Source organism: Panthera leo, chromosome F3 (genome assembly GCF_018350215.1).
Source record: "Panthera leo isolate Ple1 chromosome F3, P.leo_Ple1_pat1.1, whole genome shotgun sequence".
NCBI classification, from domain to species: domain Eukaryota; kingdom Metazoa; phylum Chordata; class Mammalia; order Carnivora; family Felidae; genus Panthera; species Panthera leo.
In genome coordinates this window covers 28,303,561-28,327,604 of record NC_056696.1, presented here as the reverse complement: position 1 = coordinate 28,327,604, position 24,044 = coordinate 28,303,561, and the positions used below count along the sequence as shown (strand labels likewise).

At 38.1% G+C, this 24,044-nt stretch overlaps 1 protein-coding gene across 1 annotated transcript in view; it reads left to right on the top strand.

Moving 5' to 3' along the window:
- CEP350 (centrosomal protein 350) overlaps positions 1-24,044 on the top strand; it is a 151,624-nt gene that overhangs the window by 60,526 nt on the left and 67,054 nt on the right. Inside the window, 8 exon segments of the mRNA XM_042925558.1 lie at positions 2,279-2,465; positions 5,523-5,743; positions 6,312-6,475; positions 10,978-11,088; positions 11,779-11,919; positions 14,209-14,345; positions 15,158-15,280; positions 21,116-21,285. Coding sequence (XP_042781492.1) covers positions 2,279-2,465; positions 5,523-5,743; positions 6,312-6,475; positions 10,978-11,088; positions 11,779-11,919; positions 14,209-14,345; positions 15,158-15,280; positions 21,116-21,285 — 1,254 coding nt within the window.

The following is a 24,044-nucleotide window of genomic DNA, read 5'->3' as shown; positions in this document are numbered from 1 at the left end:
TTTTTATCTTAATTTAACTTTAAAATATATAAATATACTCTCATTTGGCAATCTTTTAAAGTAGGGACAAATATTACAGTTTCTAGTTGGTTGAAATCAAGAGCAATTTTTAAATCGTGTGCTTGTTTTCAAAGAATAAAGAATTAATGAATAAAGAATAATGAATGAATTAAATTATAATTAAATTTATAAATTTAAATGAAAAAAGAAATTCATTTTTATTATGGAAAAATTAGAGATACCCAGTATTAGCAGCTTGCTTTTGGCCTAGGGATCATAAATAGGTTTTAGATTATAGAGTCCATTCTGATTGATAATTCCTTAGATCATTTGTGTGTTTTTAGCCCCCCCTTGTGATAATGTGATCAGCATATCTAATTCATGGTGCACATCTTTACATAGCATCCTAGAATGAATTACCACAAATGAGGTGAAATTTTGGAGTCAAAGGGGAACAAAAATTATTTTTATGCATTTTTAAGCTGTCCTCCAGAAAGGATGTATCAGTTTGCACTCCCATGAAAACAATGAGTATCCTTTTCTGTATGTACTGAATAACACTCAGGGCTTAAAAATATTTGCTAATCTAATAATGAAGAAATGGCATCTTATTTGAGGTGGTTTGCATTTCTTTGATTGCTTGTTGGGCTTAATACTTTTCATATGCTATGGTTGTTTTCACTTTTTATTTGTTTATTTATGTATTTATGTAATTAATTAATTAATTAATGTTTATTTTTGAGAGAGAGAGAGAGAGAGCGCGCACAAGCAGGGTAGGGGCAGAGAGAGAGGGAGACCCAGAATCTGAAGAAAGCTCCAGGCTCTGAGCTGTCAACACAGGGCCTGATGTGGGGCTCAAACTCATGAAGCTTGAGATCATGACCAGAGCCTAAGTCAAGACACTTAACCAGCTGAGCCACCCGAGTGCCCCTCATTTTTCCCCTTATTCCCCCTCCCCCTTTTTTTAATGTTTATTTATTTTTGAGAGAGAGAGAGTGCAGCAGGGGAAGGGGGAGAGAGAAAGAGAGAGAGACAGAATCTGAAGAAGCAGGCTCTAGGCTCTGATCTGTCAGCACAGGGCCCAATGCAGGGCTCGAACTCATGAACTGTGAGATCATGACCGGAGCCAAAGTCAGATGGTTAACCGACTGAGCCACCCAGGCGCCCCATTTCCCTGCTTTTTTAAATGTAACAAATACTTCTCCATGTTGCTGTTGATACACACATCACATGCACTGGACTTAAAGTCATGAGGCCTGTGTTTTTGACCACGTATCCTCCGGCAAGTTATTTAGCTTCACAGATTTCTAGTTACCTCGTTAGTAAGTTGAGCAGATGGTATTCAGTTCATAACATGTTTACAAGAGCCATAAAGTAACATGTGGAATGCATTTTAAATTACAAAGTGTTATTTAAATGTTCAAGTTACTATTATCTATGTAATTTAGACAACTCTGCAGTTGTTGGAGGTTTAGGTTGAAATTTAAAAAATTTTAAAGTTGTACATTGAATATCATGCATAATTTGTGTTTATTTCAATAATCTATTTAAGATACTCCTAGAAGTAAGATTATTCTGAGTTAGAAAATAAGACCAGTTTTATGAATCTGGTCTGTGGTTCTTGTCATAAATTCTTCAAAATGGTTGTGTAGTTCAGTGGCATTTGATACCATTTTTCTCCCACTCCTGGGTTTTATCCTTGAAAAACTTATTCTTGGTTACTTTTTCATAGAGATAGGGTAGTACTTCATTCTTGCTTAATATGCTTGTCTTTTTTTACCATTCGATTTAAGAACAATTTGTTTTTTAACAGCAAGTGGAGGATATTAATGGAAGAAACTTCAGTCTCCTTAAATGGAAGCAGAAGGATGGACTACTTTATTTTATATATGAAAAATAACTTTTATTTTTTTTATTTTTTTTTATTTTTTTAACGTTTTTTATTTATTTTTGAGACAGAGAGAGACAGAACATGAACGGGGGAGGGGCAGAGAGAGAGGGAGACACAGAATCGGAAGCAGGCTCCAGGCTCTGAGCCATCAGCCCAGAGCCCGACGCAGGGCTCGAACTCACGGACCGCGAGATCGTGACCTGAGCTGAAGTCAGACGCTCAACCGACTGAGCCACCCAGGCGCCCCGAAAAATAACTTTTAAAAATAAGCCAGTTTTTAAATACTCTGACCTGTACATTTTATTACTTTGTTGAAATCGAGGTATCAGTTACTTCTCAGGAGCTTCTAACATTGGGAATCAGCTTTATAAGAAATTTGCTTTACAGGGCTGGATTCACTCACTGGAAATGTTCAGAACTCACTTCTTGATGAGGAGAAAGTACACTCTGGCTCAGAACGTGGCTCTCATCAAGGAAAGAAATCTGGGACCAGTAGCAAAGTTTCTGTTAAAGACTTTGAGCAGACTCTTGACACTGATAGCGTTTTAGAGGATCTTTCTGGGCATTCTGTGAGGTAAAGTAATACGTATTTTATCCTGTAATTCATATTTAATTAAAGTTACAATATCTTTGATGTTCAGAGAATCCATTCAATAAATTGCTGTATTTTCTGAATAGCCTTTGTGGTTTGGTTCATAGTTTGAGTCTTTATATTTTAATATATGGTCATCTCTCACCTAAACTATTATAGCCTCTCTTGGGAGTATTCTTTCTCTAGCACAATCCACCTTTCTATTCCAAATGCCATTGCCACAGTTGTTATGTTGACTCATCCTTTGACCAAGCAATTGCCCTCCTTAGGGTACTCTGCAAGCTCACAGCTACTCTGCAGATGAACTCCCAAGAACTTAACTTTACTTGAAGTGTTTCACTAGGCTGTCACGAACTATCTCATTCCCTTGGTCCATACATTCTTCTCATCTGTGTTCTTCCACTCTTTTAACACAACTACTTAGCATCCTTTTGTCTCATTGTTTGTTTCTTCCTCAAACTTTTCTCTCCTGCTCAACTTACTTGATAACTCAAGCAGATTTTGAAATCTCACTCTTCTATTGATTACAGGGCTTACATACTCTTTTTTTCTTCTTTTTAATATTCTATAGTATACATTTAACGTGTTGCTTACAAATGACCTTCAGTTATTTCTTCATGTACAGTTTCTATTCCTTTGCCCACATGGCTTTTCTTTTTTTTTTTTTTTTTTTTTTTTTCGAGAGAAAGAGTGGATACGTGGACATGTGTGAGCAGGGGAGGGGCAGAGGGAGAGGGAATCTTTTTTTTTTTTACTCTTAAAAAAAATTTTCTTTTTAACGTTTCTTAAGAGACAGAGAGAACAGAGTATGAGCAGGGGAGGAGCAGAGAGAGGGGGGGACACAGAATCCGAAGCAGGCTCCAGGCTCTGAGCTATCAGCACAGAACCCCACGTGGGGCTCGAACCCACAAACCGCGAGATCATGACCTGAGCCGAAGTCGGATGCTTAACTGACTGAGCCACCCAGGCCCCCCAAGAATGTGGAATCTTAAACAGACTCCACACTCAGCGTGGAGCCTGGCACTGGGCTCAATCTCACAACTCTGAGATCATGACCTGGGCTGAAATTAAGAATCCACACTCAACCAACTGAGCCACCCAGGTGCCCCTGTTCACATGGCTTTTTATCTATTGCACTGATTTTGTCCTTCTGGAAGTTTAAACTAACTGTATGCTTTTTCTAGTACAGTAGTGCAGTGTCACATACAGATAATCATTTTTAATGCTTTCATGCTACATATCTTATATTGTTAATACCATCATTGCTGTATTTAAAATAGAATTTTAATTTCTTTTTCATTGATTTTGGAATTCAGAAAACTACCTTTCTTTAGAGATATTCTGATGATTTATTTACCAAAATCTGTAAAGTTAAACATTTCTGAAACAGAATCCATAGCCAAATAAGTTTGATAAATGGTCCATACTATAGACTAGAACTCTTCTCCCCATGGAGATTCACAGTGGATAAAATGATTTGAAGCTTTGATGAAGAGTCCAGATTTTTAAAAAATGTTTATTTATTTTTGAGAGAGATAATGGGAGCAGGAGAGGTGCAGAGAGAGAGGGGGACAGAGGATCTGAAGTGGGCTCTGTGCTGACAGCAGAGAGCCTTATGCGTGGCTCTAACTCAGGAACCGTGAGATCATGACCTGAGCCAAAGTCAGACGCTCAACCAACTGAGTCACCCAGGCACCCCAGAAGTGTCAGATTTTTAAAAAATTATTTCACCCATTTTTTTCTTAGCTTATTTGGCTTAGTCACTCTCTGTCCCCAAGCTCTTTAGCTTTCTGTTCTTTTTATTTTTGGGGAAACTTGTTAGTATCACTGGAAGCATAGTTTTGGAAATACTAGTCTAGGTAAATCTTCTGGGCAGAGCAATAAAAATTCAGCTTATAAAACTGTAAGGTGAGGTTCAGGCAGAGTACTTGGTTTTGATATTGTGTTGTAACTCTTTCTTGGAAATCTATTAGACAGAAGTAATAAAATTCTTTTTATGTTCCATAAATGAAGTTGTCAGACTACTAGAAATAGTATTTCTATAAACCATGAATAGTAAGTTAAAGGTCACGGTAAACAAGGAAGTGCCTCTTAAGACTACTTTAATTCAAATATTTATATGCTGGGTGTAGGAGAAATGTCTACCTTTGAAAACTATCTCCTGGTTTTATTAAAGCTAAAAGTAAACTTGTTTTACTGTGTTAGGAATATGTTAACTGGGCTAACATGCTTTATGGAGTACCTTAAGTAATTTATTCAATAAATAAATGTTTAGTGCTTGACAACATCTTCTTGTTATGAGAAATAGTAACTTTAATATGAGCCAAATTTCTCAGAGAGGGACTAGACCTGTGCCTTCTGTTGAAATAAATACCTTAAGAGTTATTCCAGTCAGACTGCTTCTGAGGGATTACTTCATATTAGAAAGTTCAGGAAAGAACTGTAGCATTAAAAGGCAGATGGAAACAAATGAATATATATAAAGTACTTAAATATGGTTAATATGAAAGTAACTTTTTGCTGTGGCTCTGGGTTAAGACAGATAACAAAAGAGAAGTTTTGTCATTTGATTTTTAATACAAAATTATACTTTATTCTCTTTCAGAGATATTTTAAGACATTTTTTATAAGATAGGCTTGACTGTACCTTTTATAAATAGCTATAATTTTATTGCTGTACAAGGTCTAAGTATATTAGAAGGTTTTGCCTCCACTATAATAAGTGATTTATTATATATGTACATTGTAGAGGAAAGAGTTAAGTGCCAATTTAATTGAGACTCCTTTTCTATTTTATTATTTTGGGCAGGGTTTGTGCCTTGCTCATTCACCACTGCAGATCTGGCAGTTAGAGACCTACTCCTAGTCATTCACTCAACATGGCGACTGTGTTCAATGATTGAAAGCCTGAATCACACACAGCCTTTAAAAGCTAGCGTTTAGATACAGAATGTAATGCATGCTGTTCTTATGAAATGTTTAGCTGGTTCTTGAAGTAGTTTTCCTTTCTCTAACATCTTTATAAAACAAAACTTCTAGTGTCTCATCAGACAAGGGAAGATCTCAGAAAACTCCAACTTCTCCCCTATCTCCAAGTTCCCAGAAATTGTTGCAGTTTGACCTTCCAGGAACTTCATTGGAAAGATCTAAATCCTCGGTAATAATGCCTCCATCTGTGACAGGATTTAAGCCTAATGCACCTTTTACTGACATGAACCCTCCTGCCAGCAGAACGCCCTCAGAGATGGCCTCGGCACCAGGCAAGTAGATCCATGTAGTTGTAATTTCAAGTACTATTTTTTTCCCTTAAAATCCTTTTTCTTTCAGTCGAACTGTAGGGAAATGTTATCTCAAGTGAATGTGATTACTTTTTGAAGTATTAAAAACTATGCAGGAAAAGAAGTACAGATTCAGCAGTGGTGATTTTCCCCGTTTTGTCAGCATTAGTCAAACACACCTGAAAAATGTACATTGTACTATTAATAAGTCACTGTCTTTTCCCACAATGGAAAACAAACTCTTTTGGCTCTTAATTAATTAATTAATTTAATTTTAGAGTGAGAAAGAGAGAGCGTGAGGCAGGGAGAGGCGCAGAGAGTGAGAGAGAGAATCCTAAGTAGCCTCCATGCTCCGTGTGGAGCCCCACCTGGGGCTCGATCCCACGACTCTGAGATCACAACCCGAGCTGAAATCAAGAGTCTGCAGCTCAACTGACCCAGCCACCCAGGCGCCCACGTTTTGGGTCATAAGACAAGAAATGAATATCAGAAATCTGAGATGTTGCTTCACGTGAGCTTTTTTACATTTGACAGTTATTATGCCTTCCAGGTTCTAAGCGCTTTTCTCCTGCTGGCCTCCAGCATCGAATGGCGGCAGAACTCAGTTACTTGAGTGCCATTGAGGAGTCCGTGCGCCAGCTCTCAGATGTGGAGAGAGTTAGGGGCATATCGCTGGCTCAGCAGGAGAGCGTGTCTCTGGCTCAGATCATAAAGGTATTTGTGGAGTTTTCTTCTTTAGCTTTCTGGGTTTTTTCTTTTTCTATTTAAAATCGTTTCAATGATGAGGTAGACGACAAAAACAGTAACAACAGCAACACACAAAACTTTATCCTGCCAAGTAGAAAAAAATAGCGTGACATACAGCACCTATAAATAACTGTGGGAAAACTATCACACAGAGTACTAAAAAGAAAATGAAACATCTGACATTTGGCAGCAAAACAGTAATTCAGTCATTCTCTCTCAAATCCTTTATTTTCCTTGTTCTCTGCTTTTTAAAATGACTGTGAACATCAGCTAATTGGACAGGTCTCAGTATTGTCTTTTTCACTGACAAGTCAGAGATGACCTTTTATTTCTGTTTTTGCTTTTAATGTTTTATTTGTACCAGAAAGAAAAGTTTCTGAGATCCAGGTATTTGGTAAAGCCAGGATAATGTGCACTTTTCCTTAGCGAATAAACATCTAATAAAGGTCTACGTAGTGTTCCTACATAAAAGTTCTGTTGGTTATCTTTTAAAAAAAAAAAAACAACAATAAAACTTAGTATTTACAATATACTAAAATATACAGATTTTAAGTGTTCCATAGTTCGATTGGTTTTGATCAGTATAACCACCACCTTAATCAAAATATAGAATACTTCTGTCACTTCAGAAAGTTCACCCATGGTCCTTTTTAGTTAATCCTCTCTCCTAGAGAGTTACTGTTCTGATTCCTAATCACTGTGGTTTTATTTTTGCCTGGTCTAAAACTTCATATAAATGGAAATATACTTTGTACTCTGTTGTGTTTCGCTTATTTTATGTGGTATAATGTTTTTAAGATTCATCCTTGCAGTATCCATTGTTTTGTTTGTGTTGATTTTTGTCTGAGTAATATTCCATTGATCAGTGTAATATAGTTTGTTTATCCCTCCTCCTGTTGATGTACATTGATATTATTTCCAGTTTGGGGCTATTATAAATATTCCTGTTATGAATATTTTTTACAACTCTGTATTCAACATATGCTTTCATTTTTCTTGCTTAATACCCAGGAGCGTAATTGCTTGGGTCAAGTAAAAGTGTATGTTTAACTTCGTATGAAACTGTTATACTGTTTTCCAAAGTAGTTGTAACATCTGACTCTCATGTGAGAGTCCCAGTTGCTCCCTGTCCTTGCTGTCATTTGCTATTCTAGGCATCCTAGTGAGAGTGAAGTAGTGGCCCATTGTGGTTTTAATTTGTGTTTCTTTTATGACTGATAGGTTGATAATCTTTTTGTGTATTTATTGACCATTCCCACATTGTCTTTTGTGAATATTCAGATTTTTTGCCTATTTCATAATAAGGTTGTTGTTGAGTTGTAGGAGTTCTTTATATATTCTAGACACAGGTCCTTTTCAGATATATTTCAAGTACTGTTTCCCTGTCCTTGGCTTGCCTTTTAATTAAAAAAAAAATTCTTTTTTGCCCTTTCATTTTTAAACTGTATCTTTTGAAGTGCAGAATATTTTAGTTTTAATGAAATCTAGTTTTTAATTTTTTTCTTTTATGGTAGTCCCTTTTGATTTCTAAGAAATCTTTGCCTATCCTAAGATATTAAGGTACTGTAACAAAAATATTCTTTTATGTTTTTCCAAAAAGTGTTATAGTTTTGGCTTTTATATTTAAGTGTGTGAACCATCTCAAGTTAATTATGGGGTGTGAAGAAGGGACCAAAGTTTATCTTTTCCTCCATGTAGATTTTCAGTTGTTTCATCACTATTTTCTTAAAAAGACTTAAATTACCTAGGCACCTTTATCAACAATTAAGTAGTCACTTATGTGTCAATCTGTTTCTGGACTCTGTCCTTTTCCATTGATCTGTTTGTCTATCCTTAACTCCAGCACCATACTGTTTTAACATGTCTTTAGAGTGAGTCATGAAATCAGAGTGTAATTACTTCAACTTTGTTCTTTCTCAAGGTGGTTTTGGCCATTTTAGGTTTTTTTTTTACATTTCTGCATAACTTTTAGAATCAGTTAATCAGTTTATCAGTTTACACACAAAAAAAAAGAAAAGGAAAAAAAATGCGTGGTATAATTTTGATTTGAATGGCATTGAATCTATAGATGATTTCCAAGAAAATCTAGAAATCTCAATTAAGTGTAATGCCCAAGTTATGAAATCTTATTTTAAAAAATTATTAAAAAAAAAGAGTCAGATCAATTTGGGGGTAGACTTTATAGTTGTTTTTTTTTTTTTTTTCCTGTGCTATATAACATTAAAAAAATTTTTTTAATTTAATTTAATTTTTTAAATTTACATCCAAATTAGTTAGCATATAGTGCAACAATGATTTCAGGAGTAGATGCCTTAGTGCCCCTTACCCATTTAGCCTGTCCCCCCTCCCACACCTCCTCCAGTAACCCTCTGTTTGTTCTCCATATTTAAGAGCCTCTTATGTTTTGTCCCCCTCCCTGTTTTTATATGATTTTTGCTTCCCTTCCCTTATGTTCATCTGTTTTGTCTCTTAAAGTCCTCATATGAGTGAAGTCATATGATACTTGTCTTGCCCTAATTTCACTTAGCATAATACCCTCCAGTTCCATCCACATAGTTGCATATGGCAAGATTCCATTCTTTTTGATTGCTGAGTAATACTCCTTTGTGTGTGTGTGTGTGTGTGTGTGTGTGTGTGTGTATACCAATACCACATCTTCTTTATCCATTCATCTGTTGATGGACATTTGGGCTCTTTCCATACTTGGGCTATTGTTGATAGTGCTGCTATAAACATGGGGGTACATGTGTCCTTTTGAAACAGCACACCTCTATCCCTTGGATAAATACCTAGTAGTGCAATTGCTGGGCCGTAGGGTAGTTCCATTTTTAGTTTTCTGAGGAACCTCTATACTGTTTTCCAGAGTGGCTGCACCAGCTTACATTCTCAAGACTTTATATCTTAACGGTGGCATTTTCTAATTCATGAATGTGATATCTGTGTCTACTTAGGTTTTAAAAATATTTCAGCAATGTAATTTTCAGTGTAAAGATCTTACACATTTAAAAAATGTTTTTAAAAGTTTATTTTACTTATTTTGAGAGAGAGAGAGAGAGAGAGAGAGAGAGAGAGAGAGAGAGAGAGGGAGAGAGAGAGAGAGAACACATAGGAGGGGCAGAGAGAGGAGAGAGGGAGAATCCCAAGCAGGCTCTGCACCATCAGCACAGAGCCTGATGTGGGGCTCAAACTCACGAACTGCGAAATCATGACTTGAGCCAAAATCAAGAGTTGGTCACTTATCCTACTGGGCCACCCAGGTGCCCCAAGATCTTACACATTTTTAAATTTCTTCCCAAATATTTTATGTCTTTTGGTGCTATTGTAAATAGTTTTTTCTTCCGATTTTATATTGTAGTTGTTCCTTCCCAAATATCTAAAGAGTGTTCTTTGTGTGGAATTGTCCCATACTTTGCAAGAAGTTCAGCATTCCTGCACCTCTCCCAACAAATGACAGCAGTACTGTCCAGTCATGACAGCAAAAATTTCCCAGACATTTCCAAGTGTTCCCTTCAGGAGAAGGGGGAGGGACTTATAACAACTATGGTGGTTATGTCACTGGAATGGAGAAATGACCCCAGAGCCATGCTTACCTAGGAATCCAAAAAAGCACTGAGTTTTTCTACCATTTTATGAATATAATTATAATTCTGGGCTTTCGTATTTGTGCAGGGCATTGTATAACTTTATATACAACCTCACCACCTTTAGAAAACCTACATTTAGCACTATTCCAGAACCAATGAAAAAAATATAAATTTATAGGTAGCATTGTATGGAATAATGGAAACAAAGGGTCCTGGTGAGAAGGAGACCTTCTTTGGGGCAACATTTTTATGAAACTGCTCCTTCACAGCCAAAATAAAGGAATCATAAAATTCTGAGATGTGAGGTGTTATCTTTATGTTTACACATAGGACATTTTAATCTCTTCTAAAGAGTTAGGTACTGGGGCGCCTGGGTGGCTCGGTCGGTTAAGCGTCCGACTTCGGCTCAGGTCATGATCTCACGGTCTGTGAGTTCAAGCCCCGCGTCGGGCTCTGTGCTGACCGCTCAGAGCCTGGAGCCTGTTTCAGATTCTGTGTCTCCCTCTCTCTCTGCCCCTCCCCTGTTCATGCTCTGTCTCTCTCTGTCTCAAAAATAAATAAACGTTTAAAAAAAAAAAATTAAAAAAAAAAAAAAAAAAAGAGGTACTATCGATTTTGCTTTGAATCCAGCTTTTTAGTATGAGTTCTTAGTCCTGTGTGCCTTGGAAATTTTTTATATTACTACATTATTTGACACATAGTAGGTGGTCATTAAGTCTTTGATAAATGATTTGTGTCCATCCTATTTGCTGTCTTTCCTTTAAGCTCTCACTGGTTGCTTCAAAAAATTTGTGTTAGGAAAATAGCATTACGTGTAATATAGTCACTGTGTTAAAATAGTTTAGCGTCTTAGAATTAATAGTTGATCATTTTTTAATTTTGAAGGCGCAGCAGCAACGCCATGAAAGAGACTTGGCCCTTTTGAAATTGAAGGCTGAACAAGAGGCTCTGGAGTGTCAGAGACAATTAGAAGAAACCCGAAACAAAGCAGCTCAGGTACTTATTTTTGCAACAGGTACCAGTTATTTGTACCTAAATTTGTATCTTTGAAATGGTGTTAGTATTCTTTTAATTATATAGGAGTATAAAAGAAAAGATGTAAATAATAGTGCTTTCATACGTTATGCCATATGGGGTAATTTCCTGTCATTTGATTCCTGTGAAATAAATTAGTCAGGATTTATCCCCAATTTAGAGAAGCGGCAACTGAGGTACATAGCAGTTACTTGTTTTAAAAAAAAATTTTTTTAACATTTATTTATTTTTGAGACAGAGAGAGACAGGGCATGAACGGGGGAGGGTCAGAGAGAGGGAGACACAGAATCTGTAACAGACTCCAGGCTCTGAGCGGTCAGCACAGAGCCCGACGCGGGGCTCGAACTCACGGACCGTGAGATCATGACCTGAGCCGACGTCGGCCGCTTAACCAACTGAGCCACCCAGGTGCCCTGCAGTTACTTGTTTAAAGAAACCTCAACTCATGAACACTGGAGTTAAAAATTAAACTCCAGCAGTGATTTTAAGACTCTAGATTTTAAGACAAGAAACCCAGATAATAGTCTAATGTTTTATTTTACAAGGCATTTGATCCATGAAACAATTTTACAAATTAAAGCTAATTTGGGGTAGGGAGAGACTGTGACATAACATAACATAAGCTCTCTTTTTGCTCCTTTTTATTTTCAGGTCCATGCAGAATCATTACAGCAGGTGGTCAAGTCACAGCGGGAAGTCACCGAAGTCCTGCAGGAAGCAACTTGTAAAATAGCTGCTCAGCAAACAGAGACTGCTCGCCTCACCACAGATGCAGCTCGCCAAATCTGTGAAGTAAGAGCCATTGAGAGCCCTTTTCTTTTTAGTCATGCTGAGTAAATTTGGTCGTCACTGTAATGGGTTTCTAACATCTAGCAAATAAATACTTTCTTTTTTTCAAAGATTTATTTTATTTATTTATTTAAATTATTTTTTTTAATGTTTACTTTTGAGAGAGAGAGAGAGACAGAGTGCAAGCAGGGGAGGGGCAGAGAGAGAGAGAGGGAGACACAGAATCCGAAGCTTCAGGCTCCAGGCTCCAAGCTGTCAGCACAAAGCCTGACGTGGGGCTCGAACTCATGAACCACAAGATCATGACCTGAGCCGAAGTCAGATGCTCAACCGACTGAGCCACCAAGGTGCCCCGCAAATACATACTTTTAATCAGTGACTTTCATTGGGAGCCATACACTATTGAATTAAGAGGCACCATTTATTGTAGTATATTATACATGTGAGTGATACAGACGCTGGAAAAAAAGATGGAGAAACTCTAAATGTCTGTCCTAGAGTAAGCTTTTAAAAAATATATTGACTTTATGAGGCATGGGTGGCTCATTTGGTTAAGTGTCTGACTCTTGATTTCAGTTCAGGTCACAATCTCATGGGGGTGAGATGGAGCCCTGCGTCAGGCTCCGTGCTGGACGTGGGGCTGCTTAAGATCCTCTCTCTCTCCCTCTTCCTTTGCCTGTCCCCTGCTCTCTCTTTCTCTCTCAAATACATACATACATACAAAAATAAAATCTTTCAAATATATATACTGATTTTATGATGTATAATTTACAAATAATAAAATCTATCCATTATAAGTATACTGTTTGATGAGTTTTGATACATATGTAAGATACATTTGTCAAATAGATGTAGCTACTATATCTATATATTTCTGAGTCTTTTTTATCTATCTATCCATCCCTATAAATGCCACCGTAATCAAGAAATAGATTACAGCTGACTCTTAGGGCTCTGGGTTGACCCAGTGGGTTAGGCGTCTGACTCTCAATTTTGGCTCAGGTCATGATCTTATGGGTGGGATGAAGTCCTGTGTCAGGCTCTGCACTGTTGCGGAGCCTGCTTGGGATTCTCTCTCTCTCTCTCTCTCTCTCTCTCTCTCTCCCTGTCCTCCTCCTCCTCTCTCTCTCTCTCTCTCTCTCAATAAATAAACTTTAAAAAAGAAAGAATACAGTTGACTCTTGAAAAACATGCATTTGAACTGTAAAGGTCAACTGCAAATTTTTTTGACAAATACCTTACAGTACTATAAATGTAATTTTTCTACCTTAGGATTTTCTTCATAACATTTTCTTTCCTCTAGCTTACTTTATTGTAAGAATTATACATATATACCCAATTATACATATATACACTGTAGTGTATAATATATATAATGTCCCAAATATGTGTGAATCAACTTTATGTTAGTGGTAAGGCTTCTAGTCAACAGTAGACTATTAGTTCAATTCTGGGGAAGTCAAAAGTTATGCATGGATTTTTGGCTGCATGTGGATGTTACTAAAAAGCCACAAACCTACTGTGTTGGCAGTGGGATTGTGCAAATAAGTTTGAATTATTTTAAGAAAATTTTAGACAACACTAACAAAGATTTCAAAAACGCTTCAAGTTGTCAAGGCAGTGACTGAATAAATACCAGATGAGTAATACATGGAGCCTTCGCAGAAGTGCCTAATAATAGGGAAAACACTTGACATTGTAGGTCAGAAAACAGATAGGAAGTAGTAATTGAATTGATTCTTGAAGGAAGATTTAATTTTTGGTTTACTATGGCCTATTATATGACTTGAAGATTTTGTCTTAATTCATAGTGCTGTAACTGGATGAACCCTTAGAAATCATGTGCTCCATCCAACTCTTTGTTTTTATAAGGAAGCTATTGAGACTAAAAGAGTCTAAATGACTTGCCCACGGCACTTTTCCTATTATGGCAGAATTAACTTGCTCTCAATCCAGTGACCTTTCTTTTTTTTTTTAAATTTTTTTTTTAATGTTTATTTATTTTTGAAGGAGAGACAGAGACAGAGTGTGAGCGGGGGAGGGGCAGAGAGAGAGAGACACGGAATCCGAAGCAGGCTCCAGGCTCTGAGCTGTCAGCACAGAGTCTGACGCGGGGCTCAAACTCACAAACTGTGAGATCATGACCTGAGCCGAAGTCGGACGCTCAACCGACTGAGCCACCCAGGCGCCCCTCAATCCAGTGACCTTTCAAAGACACTATGCTCCTTCTCAGTTTCTGTGATGTTACCATTTTTTAATGTCTGCTTTTGCCTTGTGTGTGTTCTTATTTAGATGGCAGAGTTGACTCGGACTCATATCTCAGATGCCATTACTGCTTCAGGAGCTCCCCTAGCAACGCTGTATGACCACCAGCGGCAGCATGCTCCCGACTTCGTGAAACAGCTGAGGACCAGAGCTGAAGCAGATAGGTTAATATTCAGTCATTCGGCAAATGTGCAATGAGTGTCTACTATGTCCCAGGCACTGTTGTGCGTACTGGGAATATAGTTACAGGCATACAGTTTGGGGGGGAGATAGATATTGTAATCAAATATTCACTTAAGTGAAGTCACACTTACAAACAGGTTAAGTGTTACAAGAGAAAAGAACATATGTCCCTGAGATATGTGACAAAGGAATTTGAATAGCTTGGGGATGCAGGGACATCAGAGAAGATTTTCCTGAGGAAGTAAAGTTATGGGGAGATCTAGTGGGTGAAAAGGAGTGAGTGATGTAAAGGAGAAAGAATAGGCAGGTCAGTACACGCAAAGGTAGGAAGAGAAAATGAGGGAAGACTAATGTGACTGGAGGCAGAGAGCAAAGGGGAGAATGGTAGGAGATAGTGCAGGGACCAGAGTATGGTAGGGCATTGCAGACCCAGAGGATTTTGGAGTTTATTCTAGGAGCAATGAAAAGTCATTTGAGAATTTTTAGGCAGCCTGGGTGATGTGATCATGCTTGTGTGGTTTTTTTTTTTTTCACATCACATTTTGACCGTCTCTGATTCATCAATTTTAAGGCTATTTATATTTATTGATACCTGGGGTGATTTGTGTTTGTTTATCATAAAGCAGAAGATACTATTTTCTATGCGTGAATGCCTTTCTCAGATACTTTGTAATATCTGTTTCAGAATTTCTGTTTATTCAAGATTTTATCTCGTATTGATGTTAAATGGTTTTTAAAGCCCTTCTCTTATTAGAGGCTTCAAATATTTAATCAGGTTTTTTTGTCTTTGTAGGAAAAGTCCATCTGTTTCACTCTCCCAGAGTAAAGAAGGGACCCTTGACTCAAAGCATCAGAAGTATTCCCCTTCATATGATAGTTATTCTGAGTCATCAAGATATAAGAATCATGATCGAAGGTAAAAACAGTATGATTTAGTAAAATCTGATAAATGGCTTAGACATTGCTTTTTCTTTTTTACTTTTAATCTCATTTCTTTATATGAAATAGTTTTTTCCCCTTCAAAGTTAGGACTTCCCCATCTGATTAGCTGATTTATAAAATAGTTGCTCTTTGTAGTAATGTAACTACCATTCCTTGGGAGCCTGCGTTGTACAAGCACTATGTAAGTTTGTTTTTCCTACGTTTAATTTTAACCACCTTCCAAAACAGATACTGCCCTCATTTTATAGTAGGGAACAGAGGCTCATGGAGCTGTTAGAAACTCACCCAAGGTCACATAGATAGTGGCACACCAAGGAATTGAACCTTGGTTTATCTGGCTCCAAGGTCTATATTTATTGTCCATTGCTTTGCTAACATCCATATTTCTTGACATTACTGCATCTGCTAATTTTTATCATCATAAAAGAAGATCGAATACTTAGTCATTGGTTCTTGCGTGGTATTAATATCTGTAGTTTTCAATTCTGTCCTTGGGTTAGAAGATTTTCAAAGCCACTTTTCTAGCATTCCTCCAGGTAGGATACCCACATTGTCAAAGTAAAACCTCAGTTAAAAAAATTAAGTCATGAGGGGTGCGTGGGTAGCTCAGTTGGTTAAGCGTCCTACTTCGGCTCAGGTCATGTTCTCACAGTTTGTGGGTTCTAGCCCCACATCGGGCTCTGTGCTGACAGCTCAGAGCCTGAAGCCTGCTTCAGATTCTGTGTATCCCTCTCTCTCTGACCCTCCCCTGCTTGTGCTCTCTGTCTCTCAAAAGTAAATAATACCAAAAAATAAAGTCATGAGACTAAAAAGCATTATTGTTGGGTATTAAGTATCTGCTATATCTCTGGAGCTGTATGATTTTCATTTAAGCTTCACTGATACTTTGTTCATTTAGGCTGTCCACTGTCCACTGGGTTACTACAGGGGATTCCTAATAGGTTTCCCTGTTCTCTTACCTTTCCCCAGTCTCTGCACAACCACATGGTAACTAGGTGATTTTTCTAAAATTTGCAGTCAATTTGCTTTTTTTTTTTCAAGTTTATTCATTTTTGAGAGAGAGAGACAGAGACAGAGCGTGAGCAGGAGAGGAGCAGAGAGAGAGGGAGACACAGAATCTGAAGCAGGCTCCAGGCTCTGTGCTGTCAGCATAGTGCCCGATGCGGGGGTCAAACTCATGAACTGAAAGATTATGACCTGAGCTGAAGTCTGACGCTTAACCAGCTGAGCCATTCAGGTGCCCCGGCAGTCAGTTTGCTATTCACCTGTTTGAAACCTTCGGTATTTCTTTAGAGCCACTTAGTAGAGCATGAAAGTTCCTTTATTACTGCGGCTTTGGTCCATGCCAGCCCTGTCTCTTGGCATTTTCCCCTTTTTCATATTCCACTAATTGTAACTACTCTATTCTAATTCTCTACAAGAACCATGCTCTCTCTGTCTTTTGTACCATTACATATGATGTACCTGTTTTCTAGACCTTCTCTCCTCTATTTCATTGAGTTTACTTTTACTGCCCCTCCAAGAATCAGTCTGCTCTAGATAATGCCTTCTATGTGTTCTCCCATAGCACTCCAAATGTAACTGTTACAGCCTCTGCTGCCTTCTATATCCCATTCCTTTATATGTCAGTTACGGACTAGACTAGAAGTTCTTTGAGGCCTTCATTTTCTTCACCCCCAGAAGAAGCCCTGTATCCATTAGCAATCACTTCTCCTCCTCCTCTTCCTCCTCCTCCTCCTCCTCCTCCTCCTCCTCCTCCTCCTCCTCCTCCTCCTTAAATAAAATTTATTGTCAAGTTGGCTAACATACAGTGTGCTCTTGGTTTTGGGGGTAGATTCCTGTGATTCATTACTTAAATACAACACCCAGTGCTCATCCCAACAAGTGCCCTCCTCAATGCCCATGACCCATTTTCCCCTCTCCCCCCATCTCCCCCCCCCATTAACCCTCTGTTTGTTCTCTGTATTTAAGGGTCTCTTATGGTTTGCCTCCCTCCCTCTCTGTTCGTAACTAATTTTTTCCCCTTCCTTTCCCTCATGGTCTTCTGTTAAGTTTCTCAAGTTCCACATAGAGTGAAAACATATGATATCTGTTTTTCTCTGACTGACTTATTTCATTTAGCATAATACCCTCCAATTCCATCCACGTTGCTGCAAATGGCAGGATTTCATTCTTTCTCATTACCAAGTAGTATTCCATTGTATATATAAACACATACTTTTTAAAAAATTTTTTAATGTTTATTCATTTTTGAGAGACAGAGAGAGAGAGAGAGAGAGCGTGAGTGGGGGAGGGGCAGAGAGATGGAGACACAGAATCCAAAGCAGGCTTTGAGCTCTGAGCTCTGAGCTCTGAGCTCCGAGCTGTCAGCACAGAGCCTGACTTGGGGCTCGAACCCACTAACCATGAGATCATGACCTGAGCCAAAGTCAGACACTTCACCAACTGAGCCACTCGCGCGCCCGTCTTTTTTATCATAGCCATCCGAATGAGGACTGCTATCCCTATAACTTAGCAAAATGCCTAGCACACAGAAGGCAGGCAATCTACTGCATGTTTATTCAGTGAGTGATTACTGGTACATACTGCTGAATGGAATAACTGAGGTTAATCCCATATCCTTCTGACTTTAAAGCACTTGCTGGCTCCTGCATTATATCTTTTACCTTATAGCTATATTATAGGATTTATACTTTCAAAAACATTATTAAACTGGACATATAATTGCACAATATTCTGATAAATACTATTTTAGAAACCTACACAAAAAAACCCAGTATAAATACAGATACAGAGGTGACCAAATCTTCCTTGGGAGTGGGAGAAGGTATCCACAAGCACTTTGCAGAAATGATACTTGAACTGAGTCTTAAATTAGCAGTTTATTAGGCAGACAGGGAAGGAAGGGCATTTCAGAAGAGGAGAGAACTCATGCAGAGGCTCTCAAAACACGGCTTGTGATTGGCTATGTCTCTCCATGTATATTTAAATGAATGAATAAACTTAGGAAAGCAAAGAGGGAGAAAGGAAAACACTGACTTCGAAAACAAGTTTGCTGAGCATTTGGAAATTTAAGGCCTAAGGTCAGGGGAAGGACAAAGCTAGCTGATACAGATTTGAGGCTCAATCTAAATGACCATAGTTAAAATTATAGAGATGCATAATCCCTATCAAAATAACACCAGCATTCTTCACAGAGCTAGAACAAATAATCCTAAAATTTGTATGGAACCAGAAAAGACCCTGAATAGCCAAAGCAATCTTGAAAAAGAAAACCAAAGCAGGAGGCATCACAATCCCAGACTTCAAGCTATACTACGAAGCTGTAATCATCCAGACAGTATGGTACTGGCACAAGAACAGACACTCAGATCAATGGAACAGAATACAGTACCCAGAAATGGACTCACAAACGTATGGCCAACTAATCTTTTTATTTATTTATTTATTTTTTAATTTTTTTTTCAACATTTTTTATTTATTTTTGGGACAGAGAGAGACTGAGCATGAACGGGGGAGGGGCAGAGAGAGAGGGAGACACAGAATCGGAAACAGGCTCCAGGCTCCGAGCCATCAGCCCAGAGCCTGACGCGGGGCTCGAACTCACGGACCGCGAGATCGTGACCTGGCTGAAGTCGGACGCTTAACCGACTGCGCCACCCAGGCGCCCCTGGCCAACTAATCTTTGACAAAGCAGGAAAGAATATCCAATGGGATAAAGACAGTCTCTTCAGCAAGTGGTGCTGGGAAATCTGGACAGCGACATGCAGAAGAATGTACCTGGACCACTTTCTTACACCATACACAAAAATAAACTCAAAATGGATGAAAGACCTCAATGTAAGACAGGAAGCTATCAAAATCCTTGAGGAGAAAGCAGGCAAAAACCTCTTTGATCTTGGCCACAGCAGCTTCTTACTCAACACGTCTCTGGAGGCAAGGGAAACAAAAGCAAAATTGAACTATTGGGACCTCATCAAAATAAAAAGCTTCTGCACAGCGAAGGAAACAATCAGCAAAACTAAAAGGCAACTGACAGAATGGGAGAAGATATTTGCAAGTGACATATCAGATAAAGGCTTAGTATCCAAAATCTATAAAGAACTTCTCAAACTCAACACTGAAAAAAAAATAATCCAGTGAAGAAATGGGCAAAAGACATGAATAGACACTTCTCCAAAGAAGACATCCAGATGGCCAACTGACACATGAAAAAATGCTCAACATCACTCATCATCAGGGAAATACAAATCAAAACCACAATGAGATACCACCTTACCACCTGTCAGAATGGCTAAATTAACAACTCAGGCAACAACAGATGTTGGCGAGGATGTGGAGAAAGAGGATCTCTTTTGCATTGTTGGTGGAAATGCAAGCTGGTGCAACCACTCTGGAAAACAGTTTGGAGGTTCCTCAAGAAACTAAATAGAACTACCCTACGACCCAGCAATTGCACTACTAGGCGTTTACCCACGGGATATATGTGTGCTGTTTCGAAGGGACACATGCACCCAATGTTTATAGCAGCACTATCAACAATAGCCGAAGTGTGGAAAGAGCCCAAATGTCCATCGATGGATGAATGGCTAAAGAAGATGTGGTATATATACACACTGGAGTATTACTTGGCAATCAGAAAGAATGAAATCTTGCCATTTACAACTACGTGGATGGAACTGGAGGGTATTATGCTAAGTGAAATTAGAGGAAAACAAAAATCATATGACTTCACTCATATGAGGACTTTAAGAGACAAAACAGATGAACATAAGGGACGGGAAACAAAAATAATATAAAAACAGGGAGGGGGACAAAACAGAAGAGACTCATAAATATGGAGAACAAACAGAGGGTTACTGGAGGGGGTGTGGGAGGGGGGATGGGCTAAATGGGTAAGGGGCGCTAAGGCATCCACTCCTGAAATCATTGTTGCACTATATGCTTACTATTTTGGATGTAATTAAATAAAAAATAAAACAAGTTAAAAGAAGATTATAGAGATAAATAAGATTGCCAAAGAGAGTATGTAGCATAAAACAGAAAGGGACCAAAAACAAAACACTGGGAGTCACCATCATTTTAAGGAAAGCCAGGAAAATTTTAAAGGAAGTGAAAGAAGCAGAAAAACTTGTTCGGAAGAAAGGAAGAAAAGCTGGTGACAGTAGAATCAGAGAGTGTAACAAAGGAGAGTCTTTTATTTGACATTTAGTTTTGATATAATTTTGAGCTTACAGAAATGTTGCAAGAATAATACAGAGTTAATATCTTTTATCCACATTGCACTGACGTTAACATTTTACTACATTTGCTTTAGCAAGTGGAGGTTATAAAGAAGGAGGTAGAGATCAACACCATATAATGTTGCAGAAGAATTATCTATTAGATTTGGCAATTGAAGTTTAGGTAGAGGTTACAAGAACAGTTCTAGTAGAGTAGTTGGGATTGAAGCAGGTTGTGATTAATTGTGATGTTGTAGAAAAGTTGAAATAGCCAAGCAGAAGCCCCTTTTCCCAGTAGCTTGATTTTAAAATGAAGGGGGAAGAAAAGTGATAGCCTGAGAATTGTGGTTGCCTCCCATGACTATTTAACAGTCAAACCTTCCTCTCCCCTACTTATCTTTCCTAAAACAGTTTCTTCTCGGACTTTTCTCTATTTAGCATTTTATGTTTTGTGTTACATCTTTCATCATTTCATATCTTGATCATAAGACACACTCCCTTAGTCAAATAAGTTTACTTTGAAGTAATGAACCTTACTTTCTCACCCCCCCTTTTTTTTGGTTTGTTTCCATAATATCTATAAACAGAAGTAGCAGTGGTAGCAGCCGTCAAGAAAGTCCCTCAGTTCTGTCTTCTAAGGAAAATGAGAGGAAGCTTCATGGTGAAAAGATGGAGAGTTCTATTGATGAACAGGTTCAGACCGCTGCAGATGATTCTCTACGAAGTGACAGCGCACCCTCTCTTCCTGATGAGAAAGGTAACATTCCTTGCACGTGTGTATGTAGTTATTTGTTTGGGGAAGCTTCCAGAGCCCTTGGAGATGTTTGTGGCTGAGCTAGTGATATGCTTAGAACATGATAGCGTGTGTGTGTGTGTGTGTGTGTGTGTGAGAATCTGATATTAAATGTATCCAGGTGAAGCGATTTCAAGGTTACATGTTATGTCAGTTACCCTTGCCAGTATTTTATTTTTTCATTTTATTTTATTTTATTTTATTTTATTTTATTTTATTTTATTTCATTTTATTTTATTTTATTTTAATGTTTATTTATTTTTGAAAGAGAGAGAGAAAGACAGAGTGCAAGCCGGGGAGGGGCAGAGAGAGAGGGAAACACAGAATCCAAAGCAGGTTCCAGGCTCTGAGCTGTCAGCACAGAGCCTGACACAGGCCTCAAACTCACGAACTGTGAGATTATGACCTGAGCCGAAGTACGATGCTTAACCGACTGAGCCACCCAGGCGCCCCCCGCTTGCCAGTATTTTAAACACGATTGTGTGTGCCAATACCATGCTGTCTTGATGATTACAGCTTTGTAGTAGAGAATAAGTCTGGGATTGTGATGCCTCCTGCTTTGGTCTTCTTCAATATTACTTTGGCTATTTGGGGTCTTTTGTGGTTCCATACAAATTTTAGGATTGCTTGCTCTAGCTTTGAGAAGAATGCTGGTGCAATTTTGGTTGGGATTGCATTGAATGTGTAGATAGCTTTGGGTAGTATTGACATTTTAACAATATTTATTCTACCAATCCATGAGTATGGAATATTTTTCCATTTCTTTATATCTTCTTCAAGTTCCTTCATAAGCTTTCTATAGTTTTCAGCATGCAGATCTTTTATATCTTTGGTTAGGTTTATTCCTAGGTATTTTAAGATTCTTGGTGCAATTGTGAATGGGATCAGTTTCTTTATTTGTCTTTCTGTTGCTTCATTATTAGTGTATAAGAATGCAACTGATTTCTGTACATTGATTTTGTATCCTGTGACTTTGCTGAGTTCATGGATCAGTTCTAGTAGACTTTTGGTTAGTCTATCGGATTTTCCATGTATAATATCATGTCATCTGCAAAAAGTGAAAGTTTGACTTCATCTTTGCCAATTTTGATGCCTTTGATTTCCTTATGTTGTCTGATTGCTGATGCTAGAACTTCCAACAGCAGTGGAATTTACCCAAGGGATACAGGAGTGCTGGTGCCTAGGGGCACTTGTACCCCAATGTTTATAGCAGCACTCTCAACAATAGCCAAATTATGGAAAGAGCCTAAATGTCCATCAACTGATGAATGGATAAAGAAATTGTGGTTTATATACACATGGAATACTTCGTGGCAATGAGAAAGAATGAAATCTGGCCTTTTGTAGCAATGTGGATGGAATTGGAGAGTGTTACGCTAAGTGAATCAGTCATAACAGAGAAAGATAGATACCATATGTTTTCACTATGTGGAACCTGAGAAATTTAACAGAAGACCATGGGGGAGGGGAAGGAAAAAAAAAAAGTTAGAGAGGGAGGGAGCCAAACCATAAAGAGACTCTTACAAACTGAGAACAAACTGAGGGTTGATGGGGGGTGGGAGGGAGGAGAGGGCGGGTGATGGGTATTGAGGAGGGCACCTGTTGAGATGAGCACTGGGTGTTGTATGGAAACCAATTTGACAATAAATTTCATATAAAAAAAGAAAACAAACACTAATGTGTGTCATAATCCTAAGGGGAGGCAAAGTAAATCTAGGACAGCATGCATGTGAATGGAAAATAGATATTAAAAAAAATTTCTTATATCCTATTATCGATATATAATATAATCATAAAAACAGAATACATTATTAGAACTTTACATTTTAGATAATATAATAAGGATACAATTTCTTATAGATAATGATAATGTCAGATATAGTAACTAAATTAAAACTCATTAGTTACGTCTTCCTGGATCATAAACAAGAGGTGTATCCCTATCAAATCGTGGGTAGTAAACAACATAATGAAGAAAACAGAATTTGGCAACAGATGACACCTTTAAGGATCTTTTTTTTTAATGACTGGCTCTCAAGCAGTGTATTTGATTAATGGTCTAGCACTGTTGTCTTCAGAGCAGGATAGGCAAGGCAGTCTTGAGAGTACAAGAAGAAGGTTTTTCAATTTTGATTTTTCTCATCCCTTAAATTTTTTTTGGTAATTTTATAATGAATATAATTTATGCATAAGCAGTCTATAATTAATGGTTAACAATTAATGCAGATCTTGTTACCCAGAAGTACAAATACAATCTAGCTAATGAATATAGCTCTTATTACCCAGAAATGGGGTGCTGCTGTAACAAGTATCAAAAATGTGGAAGTGGCTTTAGAGCTGGGTAGTGATTAGAGGCAAGAAGAGTGTTGAGGTGCATGTGAGAAAAAGCCCACGTTGCCTTGCAGAGACTATTGGCAGGAATATGGATGTTAAAAATGATTCTGATGAAGTCTGATGAAGATGGAAGTTAGGAATTTGGTATTGGAAACTGGCAGAAAAGCAGTCCTTGTTATAAACTGGCAAAGAACTTGGCTGAACCATGTTCTAGCTTTTTGTGGAAAGCAAAAGTTAAAAGAGATGAACGTGGATAGTTAGCGGAGGGAATTTCTAAGTAAGGTGTTGAAGGCATGGCCTGGTTTCTCCTTACTGCTTATAGTAAAATGTGAGAGGAGAGATAAATTGAAGGAATTGTTAAAAAAGGAACCAGAACTTGAAGATTTGGA